The 21,072-nt window shown below is 32.7% G+C and overlaps 4 protein-coding genes across 4 annotated transcripts in view; 2 read left to right on the top strand and 2 right to left on the bottom strand.

Annotated features, from left to right (window-relative positions):
* LOC111002741 (anaphase-promoting complex subunit 11) overlaps nt 1-13,327 on the top strand; it is a 28,883-nt gene extending 15,556 nt beyond the window's left edge. Inside the window, exon 3 of the mRNA XM_022272947.2 lies at nt 13,158-13,327. Within this exon, the coding sequence (XP_022128639.2) occupies nt 13,158-13,307 (150 nt within the window). The 3' untranslated portion in view covers nt 13,308-13,327. The remainder of the gene's footprint in view (nt 1-13,157) is intronic.
* Nucleotides 13,328-14,609: 1,282 nt separating this feature from the next.
* On the top strand, nt 14,610-15,384 carry LOC111002753 (protein dpy-30 homolog). The gene is made up of 2 exons (XM_022272964.2): nt 14,610-14,820; nt 14,899-15,384. Exons 1-2 carry the CDS (start codon nt 14,743-14,745, stop codon nt 15,154-15,156), a joined length of 336 nt encoding a protein of 111 aa, XP_022128656.1. The 5' UTR covers nt 14,610-14,742; the 3' UTR covers nt 15,157-15,384.
* Nucleotides 15,385-15,499: 115 nt separating this feature from the next.
* On the bottom strand, nt 15,500-18,228 carry LOC111002752 (radial spoke head 1 homolog). The gene is made up of 5 exons (XM_022272962.2): nt 18,025-18,228; nt 17,318-17,468; nt 16,579-16,775; nt 16,133-16,415; nt 15,500-15,907 (listed from the first exon to the last, which is right to left on the bottom strand). Exons 1-5 carry the CDS (start codon nt 18,070-18,072, stop codon nt 15,666-15,668), a joined length of 921 nt encoding a protein of 306 aa, XP_022128654.2. The 5' UTR covers nt 18,073-18,228; the 3' UTR covers nt 15,500-15,665.
* Nucleotides 18,229-18,347: 119 nt separating this feature from the next.
* LOC111002750 (coiled-coil domain-containing protein 85C) lies at nt 18,348-20,686 on the bottom strand. Its single transcript, XM_022272959.2, has one exon. It carries the CDS (start codon nt 20,185-20,187, stop codon nt 18,964-18,966), a length of 1,224 nt encoding a protein of 407 aa, XP_022128651.2. The 5' UTR covers nt 20,188-20,686; the 3' UTR covers nt 18,348-18,963.
* Nucleotides 20,687-21,072: the final 386 nt, after the last annotated feature.

Genomic DNA, 21,072 nt, shown 5'->3' with positions numbered 1-21,072 from the left:
TTGATTTTTTGTTTGTTTGTTTGTATGAATTGAATAGGCTCCGAAACTACTTGGCAGATTTGAAAAATTCTTTCACTGTTGGAAAGCTACATCATTCCTGAGTGACATAGGCTATATTTCATTTTCAAAAAAATAGGCATCCTTACTAAAATTACGATAACATTAACATTTGTTTATTATTTGATACAATTCTAACAGATGGCGCTGAGTTAAAGGTAGTTTAGTTTAGGTCTGTGTCGTGGTACCAACGTTTCACATAAGTTCTCCTACGGTTTCCCTTGATTAATTTACTACTATGTAATATAACAAAAACCTTAGCCACAGCAACGCTTGGCCGAGTCTGCTAGTTTTTTATAGATTTCTTCTATTTTTCAACACATTTCATTTTAGAATTCACAATTCTATTCGTATAACTTTTTGTTTGATTATATTGAATCAATTGGATAGAACAATGCTTTGATTTCGGATCAATGCCACTTGCGTTTGTTTGGTTGAAGGTTAACTATCATTTTTGAAATCAGTACTTTTAACTATTACTAGAATAAAACACAGGCAGTTTTATTCTTATAAATTGTGCTGAAACCCGCGTTTTCTCTAAAAAAGTACCTAAATTACGATGTCTACATTTAGTGTTTGCTTTTTACTATGAACTGTTTTTGAGAATCAGGTCAATCTCAGGAATTTAATTATATAATTTTTCACCAATCACCTGTTAATACAGTAGGATATTCTTTGACGACAATATACGCATTTAGGTGAAACGTATCTTTGCCCTTTTTTTATAGAACAAACTGGCAGGAGGCTCACCCGATGTTAAGTGATACCGCCGCCAAGAGTTACAGTGAATACACAAGAGAGAATACACTCTTAATGCCAGAGGGCTCGCGAGTGCCGGCCTTTTAAGAATTTGTACGCTCTTTTCTTGAAGGACCCTAAGTCGAATTGGTTCTGAAATACTTCAGTGGGCAGCTGGTTCCACAAAGTGGTGGTGCGCTGCAAAAACTACCTTGAAAACCACCTTCCTGCTGTCGTTAGTGTTCATATAATTGTATTATTCTGAGTTCGATTATTTTAAATAAAAATAAAATCGGCTGGAACTTCTCGTCTGGCAATATTAATATAGCGTATGATATGAGAAACGAACAAATCATGAGTCATGATGTCGACCTTTCCTGCGTCTAAATTCGCGCTGCCAACGACCCGCTAGTAGATTATCCGACGTAATTATTAAAATAAGTTTTGCTGACCACTTCCTTTTTTAAAATAAGAAGCAAAAAGTTTTTGCTTAGAAAATGATATAGTTTTTTGTTACTGGTGAACTTTTAAAAGCGTTTCATTCTGAAGCGAGATTTGCTCTTGTTGTCCCAAGGGAAATCTGCGTTTCGTTACAGATTTTCACGGGATCGAGGTTATGCTTTTAAGGTGACTAAGACTTGATAGTTTAATCACATCTAGGCTAGATTTTTGGTAGGAATCAAATAATAAATATAATAAACAATTGGGCGTTTAGTGTAAATTATTAATTAAATCGGTTATTAGATTGAAATGTTTAGTAGGTTAATTGATTATAATTTTGCTCAGTTGTAATATGCGTCCTCTTATAATGCCACGGTATTTGTGAGACTGATTGCCGCAAGTTGTGTCAAGGTAAGTTAGCGTAAATCTATGCCGTTTTAGGTTTAGTCGCATATTTGATACGTTTTTTTATCGAATTATAATTTATGGATCAGTGTAATTTAACGACCCAGATCGAAGTAAGCACGCTTAGAAGAGGCGAAACTAATAATGTAGACTGGCTCTTATTCTATGCAATTATTTTTACCGATCAGGAAAATCTGATCGTCATGTTATTTTCTATATATCTAATATGAGATCTTTGGACTCTTTCTAGTTTTATGGAATCAAAGGCTTACGTAATGTGCTTGGTTTGTAGTAAATCTTGGCATTTTAAGAGTGATTTTCCGTTAGTCTATCGTTGACACGCCTTCCATTGGAGTTAAGGTCATGTCGTACCGGATGACCTACCAAATACGAAAGGAGCGTGACTAGAGTTGTAAATGTTACATTGTTTGTATGCCATTATGTACTTTCATGGCTATCGGATATTACATTAAATTTAAAAAAAAACTACCAAATTATTGAGGATTTTGTTGATTTACATATTAATTAACATTATTTGAAATAGTTCCTATACAATAACAATTTCTACCCCTTAATAGAGACTGTGAGTCGTGCTATTGGTTCGTTTTAAATTATTATGTTAAATTGTGTCCTTGTGCAGAGACAATTTATAAAAAAATATGTTGTGTTAATTGGAGGCGTAGATGTCTTTTACGCGTTTGCCTACAAAAAGGAGATCCCTTAAAATTCTGGCCAAGTATATATAGCCATTAATTTTTTTTATGTTTTGTTTTAAAAATTATGAGTCAAAACGATGACAAAACATTCTTTAAATAATCATAGTACATATATTTATGGATCCTTCCACAGATAATTTTATACTTGGTTTACCAACGGGAGTGAGTCACGACGATTTTATACGCACTAACAGTTATTAAGGTTACATATCACCTTTAAGCCTTCGAAACAACTAAATAAATTCAAAACTTTTATTTGCATTAATATGTTATTTTATGGAATTGTACAAAATAATTTCATTTTATTAAGTGAAAACTTTCTCACAATTATCGACATTTAAACGAGCTTCATGCTTTTTTTGAAGTTATATATACATATATTGTTGAGCTTTAGTTGGGTAACGTTAGATGCATTTTTTATTACATAGTGTTTCGTTAATTTCTTGTCAATAGCTACGTCCTCCATTTAGACTTTTATAGTGAGATTTTTGTGCGTATTCGTGAACTATTATTGTAAGGCAATTTACAGCATCAGTCTAACCTCTCTTTGTTCCCAAACTAACAATTTCTCCATCCTTACGGCTGACGTTATTGTGTGCCTTTCGTCCTAATGGAAGGAGCAGTATATTGAGGTTGATTTACTTATTTAATAGAAGATTACGTATCGACGGCCACCGAACCGTTATTTGTGGTACATATTTTTTTGGTGTATATATATATATATATATATATATATATATATATATGTATATATATATATATATATCTCCGTAATTTGCTAAGTCTTGTATCATTAGATACAATCTTCAGAATATTCTTTAATAAAACATGTTAAATGTGGTAAAGACTACGTAGGCAAATATTTTGTTATTGCGTCGTAATTAAATCGTTTTACAATTCCAAGGTTAATGCAAGCTAAATGCTATCAGTGACTATAGATATCAAACAACATCACGGCTATTTGGTTTCACGTTTTCATTTATAATAGATTTGGAACCGGTTTTCATTAAATTATACCAATGACACATTTGAAAGAAAATATAGTTTTTTTACGATTACATTATTATTGAATTTATAATTAGGTATCATGATTTGAAGATGAACCACAGTGATGTAACAACTGATGATCGTATTGACTGCCACGAATTGCTTAAAATATTAAACTAAAATGTACTATAGAATTGGCTCTTATATGTATTCATACATTCATACATTGGTACAAACTATGCTCAAAATAAAATATAAGTATACTAAATCTATATATATAACAAGGAGTACGCGAATCTCGACTTCTATATTTTATATAATATCTACAAACGAGTATTTTCTAAACAAAAACAAATCGAATGGACTTTTACGACCTTAGCGCACATTGCACATGAAACAACAATAAAATTCCACGTTGAATAGAATACTAATAATTTTCCTCTACAAAAGGCTGTAATTTTTATGGAAAATTACTAATATTCTTTAAAAGCCGTGTTATTATTAAACAGTTAATTATAAATGTTTGTAATCGTGTTTTACGGTTTCGCATTTGTATTGCATCACCAAGATTCAGAAACGAGACTTGGTATGAATCCCGTATATTAAGATCTAATACGTCTTTGAAGTACGGGAGTGATGCTTTGCGTTTAGTCTGAATCGTACCTATAGTGTGTGACTTCCGTCTGTCGAATTCAAATACGTAAGTGACATACGAGAGCCACACTTAGCGCCTAGTCTCAAATATCACCCATAGGGCGAAATGCCATTTAAATGCAAACTTAGGACCTTGTTTTATAATTACCGCGATAATTCTGTGATGCGATAATAAATCTATCAGACTTGTTGTTCATGATTATTCTTCAGGTACCGCAATTTAAAAAAAATACTGCATGTTTATTGTTCAATATATTTTAGGTAATACCAGAGTATATTTCAGAAGTGAATGTTTTTAAAAGCTTCAGTTTCCATCGAGTTTCATTTGTATGAAACTCGATCGATGGAAAACACGAGGGCAGGACATTAACCTGCCATTAATCAAAATCAGGGTTCGTGGCGTCATAGGTGTGGCATTTATGCATCACAAACGAAACAAGGCGATAACGTGATGTAATTCATTAGTTCATTTCATTGTGACGTCATTTCGACCTTCATTATCATGTTTGTAGAAATGTGCGTGTTTTTCTTAGGCTTAGTAGATTTAGGTTTCGACTCAATCCTTGAGATTGTAGCTTCGAAGACTGGCTATGCACCATCCTGTCAATGCTTTATTAATACTCGCACTTAGGAAAACATCGTTAGGTAATCGCGAAACAGTAACAGAAATCTGATGACCCTAGACTAGACTCTAAAAGATTGTAGCGTCAATGGTTTTTAGTTTTATTGTTATTACTCACAATGGTTGAAGGGTGTGTCTTGATCTGATCTGCCTTAAATACCAAAGATTAAGTTAATTAAACCATTTCCACTCTTGGAGTCCATTCTTATTACATTCTTTGTTTTTATTGAACGCGATCAATATGTTCTAGCTAACTATCAAGGTTTTTGATCGATTATTTGCATTGAATGTTAACTAATTAGCATTGTTATAACTACCGCGCCTAATAGAGTAGGTGTTATGATAATATCGTAATTAGTCAATTGAGTAGGAAACATCACGACTTCTTAGAAAATATATTTTTTATCTTTGTCTATTTTGATGATTTACAATTGACTTTTATTTATTAGATGTATATTAAACGATAGCTTTGCAATTTTCTAGATGCTCTGTGAAAAAAAAACTATTGATTTGTGTGTGATTTTTTTCACATACATGAACCCTTAAGAACATTTTTATTCAATTATATATACGAGAAACTTTAAAGTAGTATACCTATTTGCTTCCAAAAGGACTTTGAGTCTATTTTAATGTGAGCGAGGCAGATGTGAATGAAACAACAACGCACCAGCTGCGCACGAGTTAATAGTGTTATGGCACGTGTGGACTACCTGCCATCCTGAAAGGGATCAGCTGTTCAAACCTTCAATAGTATTGTCTCGTTTCTAAAGATTTTAGTAAAAGGACTTCGAGTATATTTATAATTTAAATCTAATGAAAATTATACTTAAATTATTGTTTACTTGTATATAACAAATCGTAAGCAGAAAATACTTAAGAGTATAAACTTAACAAAGAAAATCTACGAATGAATGTAGTGTTGTCTGATTCAAGGTAAAGTTAGCCAAAATCTATGAATGTATGAATTGCTCTGCTGGCAACAGATTTTGTAAGTAAACTGTTATTATTCACATTCGATGCGGTATTTTTGTTTTTTGTAACTAGTTAAGTTTTCTTCAAAGTTTTGTAAGAAATGTGTGCGATTTATTACTTGCTTATAGGGTAATATTAAGAAGTTAGGTTAATTTTATCACGATGTTTTAATGTTATTTTCCTAAGAGTCTCAAGCAAGGAATATTTTTTTTTGTTTTTTTTTTTTATAAAAACAATTAATCTAAATTTTTTATTTTTTCTATATAAAAACTGAAACTAGCCAGAAACCAACACATTCGACATTTCTAAAACATTATAAACATCAATATTTAAATAATACATTTTAACCCGGAACAAGCTTGGTATCAGTTTTTGTGTGTTACGTGCGCCCTCGATTAAAAGCTCGCTTTCAAATTTAAGTATTTAGTCCTTAAAAGACATGTGGAGAATATATGCATGCTGTTTATATTCATGTATAACCAACAGACTAGGGTGTAGCGAAGACTGTATTTTAGGAGCCTGTGGCTTCTCAGTTATATTACATACGTTTCGTAATATAATATCACAGTTTGTAATGCAAGCTTAATTTGTAGAAAATAGCTCTACAAATGCGTCGCTCCTCTTTTAAAATTTATTTTCCAAGGAAACTACTCACTGATACTGGTTGTACCATGAAAGGAAGGTACTAGGTATTCAAGTTATTTAATGCAAATTGTAAATAATAAGTAAGATATTTCTAGTACAGGATATATTTTGTCTATTTACAATTGGATTTTCAAAATTATAACATGCGCATTTGCACACAAGAAATTCCTTATTCAGAACCCTATATCAAATAGCGCTTTCCTTCTTACTCTTAAGTCACATCTAATAAATAAACGAGACAAACGTACGATCCGTAGTACACATATATTTGACGTATACCGTAGAAGGACTAACGTGTTAAGCTAAAGCAGTCAGATACCGTATTACCTAATTCTCGGTGAATAAAAACCTAATCGATAACCGGGTTTACAAATATGGCTGAAATATTGGAACGGACCGTGGGTGGACTGGTCACACGGGATTAATTGGTTTTTCTACGCCTCCGTATCTAACTGTAACTAATATTTGTTACTACTTACCGATCGTAGTACAACTTAGTTAATGGGTCATAGCTTTACTATATTTATAAACAATTGTATAAACGTTAAATGAGGTGGTTTGATATAACATCAAACTACACTAATGTATTATGAGGGCGCGTTTATTTGTAAAAATATTTTGAAACATGAATAAATTTTCGTGTCGAGCTAGTATGTAGAACATAGTTTTTCAAATAATAAGGCAATTATAACTATTTTAGCCGATATTTCATAACCCAAAGTTTGTGTAAGCCACATCCGATGTTTTATGTTTCCTGCTAAATAAGGAAGTTTAGAATTGAATTTTTTCTTCCATTTATGTGGCTTATGGAATACCAATTGAGGGAACGTGCCTGCGGGTGTCTCTGGTAAGTCGTCCACTTATGATTTAAATACGCTACCGGAAAACGTTTATCTCAATTGTAAAATTTTTTTTTTTCTTTTGCAGCGTAGGCGCAGGATTGTATCCTTGTTTGAGTTCCGATTTTTTTAAATAATACATAAAAGAATTTTCAAACATTACAGACACACAACATATCAACAAAGATAAAACTAAATATAGAAAAAAATATGTAGAGTTAGTTTGTTACTACGAAAAATGCTATGGAAGCCCTAGGCCTATTTCTAATTAATACATACATTTTAGTAGGACTGTGGACTAGGCTTACACTGTTCATAAGTACAATATAATATGTTACGTATAGTATGAATACAATTCTATTACTATTACGGTTTAATACTTTTGCCAAACATGATCCGTAAAACACTGGTGCTCTGTCTATGACTATCTTGTCCCTAAATGCAAATCGATCTTCAAAATGTCATAATTATTATTTATTTCGAAATTTATGTAATGCTCTAAGGAGCTCTATTACCATAAAACCTAGAAATACAAACAATGGCTTTATCAAGCTCATTCAGGAGATATAGGTATCATTAAACCGTGAAGTAAAAGTAATCTAAACATCTAAATGAGCTATTCATAGTTTAAGTAATCTATCATAGCAGAATTGTGTTGAAAGGAAATGCCACAGTAATAAAACAAACAGTAATGCCCATTTCCTGCAAACAGCACCATTAGGCGGATTTTCTAGTGGCAATACAAGACTAAATTAATATACTATAAAGTTTCTTTAGAGATTTGTTTGTCAATGTTAGTAATCTCTCACGATAGGTTATAATTTCATAAAATTTCATTCTTCGAAATCCCATTGCGTTTTATGCATATATTATAAGAATTTAGTTCTTTTATAATCCGTGGATAAAACAATAGAACACATTTTCAATAGTGCCTTTATAGTTTTATTTACCATTCTCTATGCCATTGTCCTTTACCTGTCACCAGTTCGTGAGTAGCCATTCATAGCACCCTGTTCCTAAATAGCCTTTACCACAAAACATTAATTAGTATAACTATTATTTTATTCACGGATTATTAAACAACTAAATTCTTATAAATTCCTCTGTCGGAAAAACTATTTCGTCTCTTCCTGTTAAATTGTGTTTGCGCTGTGATGTCTTTTTTCGTCTGAACACGTTAAAACAGTGTTTCAACATTTTTTTATTTATATTTTTTCTCTGCGTTTATTATCTGTTTCGGCGATTCATTCTAGTTTCACTGTTAATTGTTCTGTTGAATCGTGTTCTAACTATAGATTAGTACACAATAGGGCGGACGTTGTGAACGGTTAATAAGAGTTTCCTTTGAGCTAGTTGCAATAACAAATGAAAATATAAGCAATAATCACAACTAAATTCACCTATCGTGCCGATAGAAGTCGGAATCTTATAAAAGTTTTCTTCCGCTACAACCTTTTAGGTTTTCTGATCATTTGTTTTAGAGGATTAGTCATGTATGCCTGACACACGCCATCGACTTTTTATATTGCTAAAGTATTTGGAGTTATAATTATAAAAGATTAAATCGATTTCACTTTTTTTTAATATTCCTAGAAAACATCTCTCATCTTTCGGGCTTTGGGCAGTTACGACCGGGGCAGTACCAATGTCTCGTACAAAACCGGCGTCCAATGCAATAGGTTCACCTTATTGTTTCGTCTGGTGAATGAGTTTCCCGTAAGCCACCCCCTCTCATCCTTATTTTATCAATGAGCAGAATAAACAGAGACATCCCCAGGGGGCCACGCGCTTGCTGTTTTATAAAAATATATAATTCTCTTATGAATAATCGTAGTGTGAACTCAAGATAAAACTTGCATTTTATTTCGTTATACTTCCTTGAAGCGTATCTTTCAGCATTGTTTATTTATCTTCGCAATTTACACATGGAAATATAAGCGAAATACTTACGTTTCACAACACAATTGTTATACTCACAATAGATTGTTTTTAATTTATGTACGCATTGGTAAATTACACTTTATAAAGTGAGCAAGGCTGTCTGATTATTGCATCTTTTAAACCGATTTTAAGAAAGCAATTTTCCTGCATTAAAATCTATGTATATTTTTGGTATTCACAATTCTTTATCACTCTACAGTTGAGAGTAATGTTCATTAATTGAGAAGAAATAAACATACGCAATCCCTTCAGGTAGGTTGAAAGTTCTGTGCGTCCGCTGTGCCTGTCAGCTGATAGGTTATAGTTTATAGGTTGGTGGACTCAATTTCCGCACTTAGTCTCATAATTGGTCTGTTGTTGAAAAGTCGTGACTAATTTAGTCAGCTTAGATCCTTCCAGAAGCACAGACGTCTCCTGGGCACTTCACAGGTTTCACGGAGCGACTTCACTCGAGGATTTCTGCACGTTTAGCTACAGCCTACGTGGGTGGCAGCTGAATGATAAGAGCTCAAGAAGTTTGCAGCAAGCCAGTTTTTTATGGACATATATATTTCTTAATCTACCCTGGATAGCGATGTCCGATGAAATAAGAGGTCTATATAGGATGATGTACGCAGGTCGTCCAGTAATTATTTATCGTATGTACAATAAAACTAGTTATTATCCTAGTGGATGCATTATAACCAATATACTATGGTCGTGGTATGATAGCTGGCTAGCTTTAGGTTCTGAACTGGTAACCCCCTACAAAAGGCTAAACATGCATTATTCCATTTAGACGCATAAGACGATTAAAACTAGTATATATTGTTTATAAAGGTGAGTATTACATAAGAGAATATTAATTATAATATGTAAATTATGATGTAATACGGCCCTTACGAATATGACCTAGAATTTGAGATATTTTCTAATGTGTGTAATATTATTACATTCAACACTAACTTTTTTACAATATTTATGAAATAAGTCTCAACGTTGCTTGCTGTAAAAAGTCCAATAAAATGAGTTACAAATAAATGAGATAGATTTACAAAGGCACTAATGCCTTCAAACATAGTTTTGGCCAGAGAGAGCCAGAACTAGGCTAACTCCTATGGGGTTTGTACTTTGTATTGTTTTCGCCCTACCCGATATAAAAAATAACATTAATATTTTGTAAATCTCTTTCACCAATTTAATGATAATATTTAGCTGTGCGCTTTCTTGCCATAGGACAAACTTTAATGTCAATTAAAAGAAACTACTCTAAAGAAAGTTCTAGAATATCAGCTGTATCGGATCGTTGCGTGAATCGTGCCAAGATCAAGTCAGGCATTTCCATCTGCGCCGGAGCGTGAATATTGTCCACTTTCCCTCTTTCCTGAGCATTTTTGGAATGTGCAAATATCGCTCACGTTACCATGATCTATCAGCTGTTAGTACAATTTAATATAACGAGCCCAATTTAAATTAAGATTACTCGTAGAAAAAATTAATGTGGACTCTTTCATATTTCATCGTTAAATTTATAACTCAATCAATTTATACAAAACTTAATTCAAATCTTGAACAGAATGGCAAGTAACCTTGGATATGCTTTTTTACTTTAGAGTTTACTTACTTTTACTTATATATATGTAATTTCAATATTGTTTCGCTTTAATCATCAAACTCATAATAATTTTATTTGGAGATATGTGTTTTGTAACGTAAACGCACAGCTTTTGAAATGAGGATAGATAAATATTTAAAAACATCTGTTCCTTCCGAACACTGTAAAACCTATTTCCGCCTCGTCCTAAATATTGACGTGAAAGTAATAAAAATATGTTACGTAGATTCTGTACGTAAGAATAATATTTCTTAAAATATAAAGTCAACCAATTATTCTCTAATCTTAAGATAAGTTTATGGATATCTCACTTTAGCGTTTATATGAATTAACATCGTTTTACAAACATGTATAAAGTAAGTTCGGGTATAAAATGTTATTGTAATAAGTTTTAATATATTATGTTACGTATGACAATTTGTGAGTGGCGCCTAGAGCTTAAACGTTTTATTTCAATGTCCTACATAGCGATAGTCGTGATTATACCGCATTCCTGTCTAACGCAATCGGAGAGAACGTTGACGGAAGGTCGATTATTTATATGGAACCGTGATTTGCACCGTTTTTCATGTTTTTGCAGAAATTTTAGACATAATAACTACAAATATTGTAAAATACGATATTTGATTCAATGTTCATATAAATATAAAGAAACAAAACTAAAGAGACTATTTTACTTTAAATAAAATAAAATGTGCGTTTCACAAATACGCCCCGGCTACATCTGTACTATTATGTATTTACAATAATCATGGGCGGAATTGCTTGCGAGTCCTTTCATTTTTTGTTTTTCGTTAACATGTTCTGTAGGCCGTTATGGTCTACTGTCATCTGTGTTTGTTGCTCCAGGTCGTGCCTGGACGGTGCGAATATAGGACAATGTATAAGCACATATGGTTCTACGGTTTGTTCGTCATTATTGTAGGGGCATTATTTGTAGAAGTGATTGCAAAATGAAGCCCTACTTTTACGTACTACATTAGTCTTCAAGAGTCAATTTAATTGGAAGAATCTGTCTTTTAAAAACAAACAAACAAAAATCATTTATTCATATAGGTAACATAATAATGTACACTTATGAACGTCAAAAAAAATTCATTAAATGATTCTAATTTTACATTTACTGCCAGTTCTCAAATCAAGGGCGTAGGCCGGAAGAGAGAACTGGCAATATGTATAAAAAATATTCTGCTTAACGACATTATGATTTTACTGATCTAATGACCAGTGCAAGGTTTCTTAATAATTTGCAGTTATATAAACCAAAACCATTAAGCACCACACCGACCTTCTGCAATTAATTACCTTTCTTTTTATTATTTTCAGCGTAAACCAAACTCAACTTATGGAAATCCGTTATGTATAATTGATTATTGATTTGCAAATGAATCCACTTGAATGATTCTGTACGCACGAATAGTCGTACTCGAACGCTTTCCAATTTTAGGACTTTGAAAAAAAGTCATGAATATTCATAGAAGATCTGCATAACTTTTACCGTCGTTTTACATATTGTATCCAGCCTATACCTATAACTAGTTGTAAATAAACTTTCGAATGTTTATCAATATTTGTATGTAATACTGATTCACTATACAATATTGAAATAGAATATTTGTAATTATGTACACGCGTTAGAAGTTATACTTCTTTGGCGTATGGAAAAAATAACTAATGTGCAGTAGTGATTAATGATAAATATTAAAATGTATCAAAAAGATTTTTATTTAAATAAATAAATAAATAGTAAATACTATCAACGTCGTATATGAAATTGATTTAAAACACCAAAATAATATTTATTGATTTACACTGTTTAATTGTACTGTTACGAAACACGTGTTCTAAATATAAAAACACTACAACTTGAACATAGTTATGGTTTTTCATGCCACCTAGACCTAACTTTACGATGTCGAATTCAGGTGTTGGTGTGCGCGCGCATCGTAAAAAAATCACTCTCATTATTTTTCTCCATCGCGCCAAATGAAGTATAACTTAAAAATTTATTCTATTAATTATTGCCAATCAGGCCGACTCATTTCAGATAACTAAGCTCGCAAGCTGGTTTTATTTTTAAAACCAAAAAACAGTTTCCAAACTGCACTTAGTCACGAGGGGCTGTTTTTTCTTATCTCTGAATTTAACACATTATTAAATAAGGTGTTGCATATCTGTCTACTACTCTTTTCATGCCAAGCACCAAGCCCTCGCTGAATGCATAGTTGCTTTGCATTATGCACTATGTTAGCGTATGAAATTATATCTCTTTTTTTGTCGAATATCTCGCACATCCCGATTAATCGAAATGCACATATAGATGAATATGACATAATAAATATTTCCCATTTAATAAAAAACATATAAGTTTTTGGGAATATTCATCATATTTTTAATATTTTTACTATTTTATGGAGTTAAACGGATAGTCGCTTTATCACACTATTCAAATATGTAATGTAAATTATAACACATCTGGTTGACATTATCTACGGGGGATGTTGTTTTGTAAGCATAATATTAAATTTCTCTTATCTTCTTTCCAGGCTAGCCTTCGTCAGTTGGATCTCTCATTACTCTCAGAGCTTTGGACGCTCAGCGAGGCCATGGCATCTTGGCGCCGACAGTTGGAGCGAGGCACGCGACTTAGACCGGCGCCTCCACCGCCACCACCGCCCCACTACCTTAGAACCTAAATAAATAATATAATACCTGATTGCATTTTGATTAGTTTTGATTTACAACGACGGTTATTATTTACCCATATAATCTTTTGCCTCTTAATAACAAATACGTATCAGTACAATAAAAATCAGTATGTATACGTAATAACGTAACAGATAAAGATGTTTTCCCTACTTTCAGAGTTTGTTTGCTGATGTATTGATATATAACGCTATTTGACTCCAAATACAAATTAATCATATCGGTTGATGGTTGACATGTTAATGGAGTGCCATACTAAATGTGTCTTTTGCACTCATAAAAGGTGCTTAATATATTTGTGCTAATTGTAAAACAAATTGTCTGTGTCGAAGTGAAGTATCATTGTAATGATAGACTAGCTATGAATTAGTGGGACTTATGTACATAACTAAATCTTTCTAAAATGCTCTTCAAATGACATCCGCCTATAAAAACCCAGGTTATAAAAACCTGTATTATGAATTTCAATTAAAGAATAAAGTGAAGATGCATTTATGATATACACGTTTCGATATTAAGAATTGTTTTGAAATAAACAGTTTGTTGTAAAAATAGTAATTTGTAATTTAGTTGTCGTGTCGTCATGCACAATAACTTTGTAGTTAGATAAGTATATATGTTTTAAATTAACTATGTAAATTGTAAGCACCTATTTGATTCACGCTTAACTTTTATTAACTCATCTTCCAAGTTATTGTGCATGCCTAGTGAATTTTTTTAATGATTAAATTAATAATTTGGAAAATAAAGATTGTTTTTTTCTGTTTAATCTTCAAAGAAATGATTTAAAAATGCACATCCATATTTATTATATTTGCCAAATAATACTAATACTAATGTATTTATAATCCTTAAATTCTCATAATATGGAAAACAAAACCTAAGTGCTAAGTGAAGTCTGTGAAAATCTGTTTTCCTGTATTAAATAGAAACAAAAGAATGTTTATTATTTTTTTTTCATTATTATACCTTTTTTTAGACTTAGTACTAGTGAAAGGGGTTCAATTAAAATATTAAGTTTTATTTCCATTAACCTGCACATTAACTTTTTTAATTTTACGACCTGGTAAAAATTGGCTTGAACAATACTAACCAATAGACAACCATTAAATAAACAATTTTTAACCTATATATAGTGGTAAACAGCTGTCACCTAAGTCTGTGACGATAAAATAATTTTTAGTCTATGCCAACATGTCAAAAAAACAGATTATGTAGTAAACAGTCATCAGTATCAATTATTACTTCTGAAGCTTGACAATGACGTTGACTATGTCACAATGATGGGTGAAATTAAAAAAAACTAAGCAATAGTTTCACTTTAAAGTTATTTTGTAAATTGTAAACACAAAATAAACAGCGATTTATTTAAACAAATAAAGACATTCCGTAAAAATTTTAGAACTAATAAATTGTCTTTAACCGATGTCAGAAACCTCTATACGCGGACAACAGGCTCCTAAAGAAGAGAAATTACCTTCGAAGATACCGGAATCTGTTAAGGTTAGATAAACTTAGTAATTTTGATTAATATTATATTCTTATCTATAATATTAAACAAAATGTTCCTATTATTTTCAGAACATCATATCAATGGAGAAAGAAAACGAAACAAATGCTAATCGAAAATCTCGAATTGATCTTAATGCGCTGCCGACCCGCCAGTACCTGGACCAAACTGTAGTTCCAATATTGCTCCAAGGGTTGTCAGCTCTTGCCAAAGAAAGACCACCAGATCCTATCAATTACTTAGCAGCTTATTTATTAAAAAACAAAACAACTTTTGAAAACAATAGTGCCAACTCTAATAATAACACTCCACAGAATCCACAAACATAGTACAAAACTATCTAAAATTTGTATTCTAAGTAGTACCAATCTTTACTTAGGACTTTGTTATCTCAAAATTTTAAGTTAATGTCAAATAACTAAAAATTTATGAACATAATTATTGTACTATTGTAAACTCCTGAATTTGAATATATTATTTTATTTATTGGTTATAATAACCAATGATTAGTATTAACTATTCTTAATACAATTAGTAAATTTGTACTTATAAGTCTTTTAATACAAATAATTAAAACATTTACTATTCCTTTTTTTACCCCAAGTAGCAGCTTATTGGTAAAATATAGAAAATAATAAGAATAATTAACAATAAACGGTTGCTGTAATTGCCTAATATTTTGTTGGCAATGTAAATTTTTCTATAGGATTAATGCATCATAAACATTAATATCATTAATTAGCCTTTAAAATTATAACTAAAAAACTTATTTTGCATGTGTACTTTTTATTAATAGTAGAAATACTAACAGAAAAAATTCATGCCATAGCTTTTAGCATTAACCTTTCTGTTCAGTTTCCTCAAGAAATTGTTGTCTATGCATCAACCAAGAATCACTATCATCGACACCTTCTTCTTCAGCAACCACTGAAGGTACCTCGAACTGAATTATGTCAGTTACAATACTTTCTTCGGAGAGTGAAGGAATCGAGTCGTGTATTGGTAGAGGTACTGGTTCAGGTGGAAGAAATTCAGCCATATATGCTGTCACATTCCGTGCACGCCACACAGAAATCTTACCTGAATTCAAGTTATTTATTATATGTATATGGTTAAAAAAAATGCTTATGTGATTTCCTATTCTTATGGCCTACAAAAGGTTATGATTGCTTTAAAATGTACCCACTAACTATATTTGGTACAAAAACAGCAATTTTTCGTAAACCTTACATTTTGTATTCTTAAATCTTATTTTTACTTTAACTATACATTTATTTCTTTCCTTATAAGGCGTTTTTTACATACCCATAGTTTCGTCTATTTCCACTTCCTCTTCCCCTCCTTCTTCTTGCCTTTCTTCTTTCACTTCCTTGTCTTCTTTTTCTTCTTCACCCTCGCCGAATTCTTCTAATGCTGGATCTTTCATTAATAAATAGAAACCATGTTGCATACAGTTGGTATCAAACACAAAACATCCTGGTCCTTTTGGCTTTCCTCTTAACCAGGACCCGTGATATCTCACTCTAGGATATATAATTTGACCTGGACCTTCTATAACACCTTCAACCCAGGTGCCCATAAATTTGATCTAAAATAAATTTGTTAACGTTTTTTACAATAAGACAACTACATCAAGAACTAACGGTAAAATGGTCATAATATGCTACTATTGTGTGTAGTATGTTTTTTTGTAAACGTTTAGTTTTTTTTAAATACATAAACAAAAGTTTTACAGCTGTGTACTTATAGACCTGATATTCTGCAAAGAGGTATGTTCCTAGGCCGTGTCGTTTGCCCTTAAACCATGCTCCTTCGTAAATATCACCATTAGGGTAGTAGTAAGCTCCAAAACCTTGTTTTAGGTCATGCCTCCAGTCGCCTTCATACCGAGATCCATCTGGATATGTCATTGTACCAACACCATACTTCATTGCTTTACGCCATTCTCCTATAAATTTTATCTTATGATAGCAATAATAGTTATCTATTTTGCATTACACGTAAAAACTTAAGTGCCTAAATAACTTACAAAACATTAGGCACTATTTTAAATAAAATAATTGAATCGGCCAAATTATGTTTACGGCATCTATGACATGAGCCAGACATTATCAACTTTAAAACGATGCAATTAGGCTGACTAAAGTTTTATCAATAAGTGCTTAGAAATGGCTCCTTCGTTTCTTAAAAACCTAAGCACGAATAACCTTCAAGAATAGACAGTTTAAGTAAAATGTTTTTTAGTTATTAATGATAACCTAATTCGTGGTTAGTATAGGCTTAGACGATATAGTATAGTTGCGATTCTCGGCGATAATTGAGGGGTGGTAGCCACAGGCCTGTTCGTCTACTTACATGCCTTAAAAGATATTCAATAAAGAAATGTGTATGTCTTAAGCATTATTAAAAGGTTACGGGACAATAGTAACTTTTTAAAATATAAATGTTATGAGTACGTAAATCCTTTACCTATGGACATCGTAATAATACCTTCATATCGCGCTCCATTTTTAAATACATAGAGACCCTTGCCACTTCTCATCCCCCTACAATAACATCCTTGGTAGAAATCTCCGTTCGGTAGAACAGCCCAGCCTTCACCATGCCTCTCTCCGTCAATGTTTCGGCCCCCTACATAAACCTAAACAAAACTGCCATTGCAAACTTTGCTTTACAATTACAACAGGCGTCATTTTATAACTTGTTATTTACAGAAAACAAAAAAAGTCCTCCGTTGAAGAGTGGCGTGAATAGCGTGCAAAATAAGGAAAAAAGACCTTACTTAATTTACTCACAAAAAAATCCTTTCTAACTGTATTCAGGAAAATATATTAAAGGGAAAATTAACGAATATTTAGTAGAAAAATATTACATAGCCATGTTCGAATATTAAAATGGATTTTATACACGTACCTACAACAGAAAACTAGAAACAAATTATTTTAAAAGACGACAAAATTCTACAAATTATTTTAATATATGAATCCATTTGATTATTTCCATCAAATATAATGTAAACGAGAGTTGAAGCTATGGAGCTGCAAAGGCGTTACGCGCGTTGAACTTTTTTCTTCTTAGCAATGTATCGAAAGCATGGTTATATGAAGTAAAATTAATGTTTCGAAGTCATCATATACTAAGATATATGATATACAAAGTATGTATGTTCGTTATTAAATAAATACTATGAAACATACACCAATGGTATCAACATCCTCGGGCCCTTCGCCTTTCTCTTCGGCCATAACTGTTTATATAAATAACAATGAAGTAGAAACTAGTTTATTATTATTAAATCACTTACATTTTCACTTTGACATTAACCTACATTATCATTGGTAATATACAAAATAGAGCGTGCAGGTTTTACTCAAATATTTCAAACTAAAAGTGCAATACGAATTCTATTAAATTATCGTTTAGAGATATAGGATGTAAGAAGAAATTAAAAGTAGGGAAGTAGGTTTACCTAATGATAAAACGAAATTAACACAAAAATCTTTTATAATAAGTTCATTACATTTTACAATAATTTATAGTAATAAATTAATAACACAAATCGAAAATATAATTTATATTATACTACTAAGCCTTAGAACAAAAGAACAGTTCACAAGGTAAGGTACACTATTTCGTCGTATTACTACTGTTTTCATGGTTATTTTACCGATAGCCTCAAAATCTATTGGTGCATTTTAATAATACATGTTCAAGGAAAAGTACTGCAACTAGTAAGTACATATCTAAATAGGTATGGATCAGTCTCTTTTAAAAGAGTTGTTCAGATCAATTATAAGAAAACTTCATAGTCGTACTATATTACAGATAATTAACCTAGTTTTGTACTTTAATATTCCGAACGAACCACTACAATCTGGCAAGATGCTAACGCAGCATAATATTTTTATTAAATATATTACCTTAGTCGTGTCATATACCGATTCTCATAAACAAGGTCAACTTTGTACTTACAAAGCATTTTTAGGTCATATGAGCCGACAACAGTCTCAACGACCTCAATCGAAGCGAATTCCAATCAAATACTGCATACTAAACACGTTTAACTCATTTCCCTTCATTACCTCTTGGCTTGTACCAGATTTAAAAAGTTCCACAAAATCCCATAGCACTCATCATCAACGTGGAGGGGCCTGTGGAGGTGTTTCTTCAAGTTTACCCCAAACCACATTACACATTTCCCTCACTAAGGCTTGTTCTCCTGTACCGAGGTCTGGAGCTGGTCTTCTTTTTTCTCTTTCAACTCGTTCTCTCACTTCTAATACTTGTAATGCTCGGACAACAGCTTCTGGCCTCTCACCAAGGCCTGTACCTACACCTTTTTCAGCCTCTAGTCTCCGAACTTTTTGTTCTAAGTCACGAACGTATTGCACAGTTCTTTCAGCTAGTTGTGGGTGACTAATAGTAGTTATAGGAGCAGGGGGTCGTGTGATTTCTTCGGCGTTTGTGCCACTGCTACTTCCATCGCCATCATCTCTTTCCCTACCAGTAGTTCTTCCACAGTTAACACACGCTCCTCTTTCTCTTTCTTCATCCAGATAAAGACACAGTTCTTTTAATTCTAAATTATCATGGATTAATTCTTGTTGTTTATCATCTAACTCGCGGAGCTTGCTTTGATATGCTGATACTTCCTGTCTCATTACTGACGCTGTATATCTTCCAAAGCGTTGCCACTCTCTTGCTAATTTACGTCCTTTTTGACGATCGTCATCTAAAAAACAACATAAGTCTCGCAATTCTTGATTATCTTCGCTTAGTCTACGATTGGCTTCCTTTAATGTTTTTATTTCATCTAAAAGTGATTGTATTTGTCTTCTTTGGTCTGTCGATTGTCTAGGCCCCTCAGGTTCAACTCGTTTTGTAAATTTCAGCATGTCAGCTGATCTCCTATGAATTTGTTCCTCCTCTAAGTTTCGTTGTAAGCGCTGGGTATCGTCTGCGCTTCTAGCTCTGGCTGTAGATTCTACAGGTTCGTGCACAATGGCTTTAGTAATAATTTCTCCAGAAGGTCTCTGCATACGTAATGCTGAAGGGGGTATTGGATAGCCTAAGGGATATCCTGAAGGATACTTTAACTGTGGATAAGGAACACCTGGATAGGGCCCAGGCGTTGGTCCAGGGTAGCCAAAGGGATACTGCAACTTATTGGGATCAATTGTCTTGGTGAAATATGGAGGTTTTAAGTCTTTAGTGGATGAGTCGATAGTGACTTGTTTAGATCCCGCAGCGGCAGGTGGTGGCGGATGATAGCGCGGTGGAAAGTTGACCGGTTCCGAGCCCTGTTTACCTAGTTGTTGTTTATGTTTGTTAAACTGGTCCACGTCCTGGCTTATTGACATTGTCGGTGACGATTCGCTTTAGCTATCAGCAAATCGTAAATGCTTCGTGCACATTAAGTACATTTCCAAATCAAGATTGCGTTCGTACAATTGAAGCAACATAAGTTCAACGAATGGGCCTTGAATGAATGGAGGGGAACGCCGCCGGCTGCGTAGGCTTTGGACCGTGGCATTCGCACATAGACTCGTGACACACACTACACAAGTTTAAATATTAAGTTTCTTCTTGTTCTAATTAGATGTTATTGTTATTTGTAAATATTGTAATTAAAGTTTGCACGTTAAAGTAACAACGATATCACGATAAGGTTATGTTTGATAGTTGTGTGGCAAGAATACGCGGGCGCGCGCGGGGCGCGTGTCTGTGACTGACTCGATGAAACTATACCTGCGCAGATGTAAAAGGCTTTTGTGGTTTTATGTCTCGCTCTACTACCGGCGTTTCATCTTGCCTGCGCGCACGCATGTATCGATCTGCTTACAACTTAACACTGGAAGCAACATATCTTTTATTATACTCTATTAGTAGAAAGACGGTCAATAAATGTTTCTACCTATTAAACTTATATATAGAATATATTATATTCATTAGATTTTTGCTATCCAAAAACGATTTTATATATATTTTAAAAGGCTTATGAATAGGTAGTAAGCCTTTATTTAAAAATGATCATGAAACAGATTCAGAAATATGAGGCCAAGATCTAAGGAGGTTGTAGCGCCACTGATTTATTTATTTAAAATCTAATAATGTAATCTAGAAATGCTATATTATTTTTTTTTTAAATAACAGCTCGGCAATGTGAGTTTACGAATGCTTTGGTAGATTAGAAATAAAATTACCTGACCATTTAAAACTTTGGGATATTGACAAATTCCAAACCA

Source organism: Pieris rapae, chromosome 9, assembly GCF_905147795.1.
Source record: "Pieris rapae chromosome 9, ilPieRapa1.1, whole genome shotgun sequence".
In the NCBI taxonomy this organism is placed as follows: Eukaryota; Metazoa; Arthropoda; class Insecta; order Lepidoptera; family Pieridae; genus Pieris; species Pieris rapae.
Note: the sequence above shows the minus strand (reverse complement) of the source record. Positions and strands in the feature narration are given on the sequence as shown.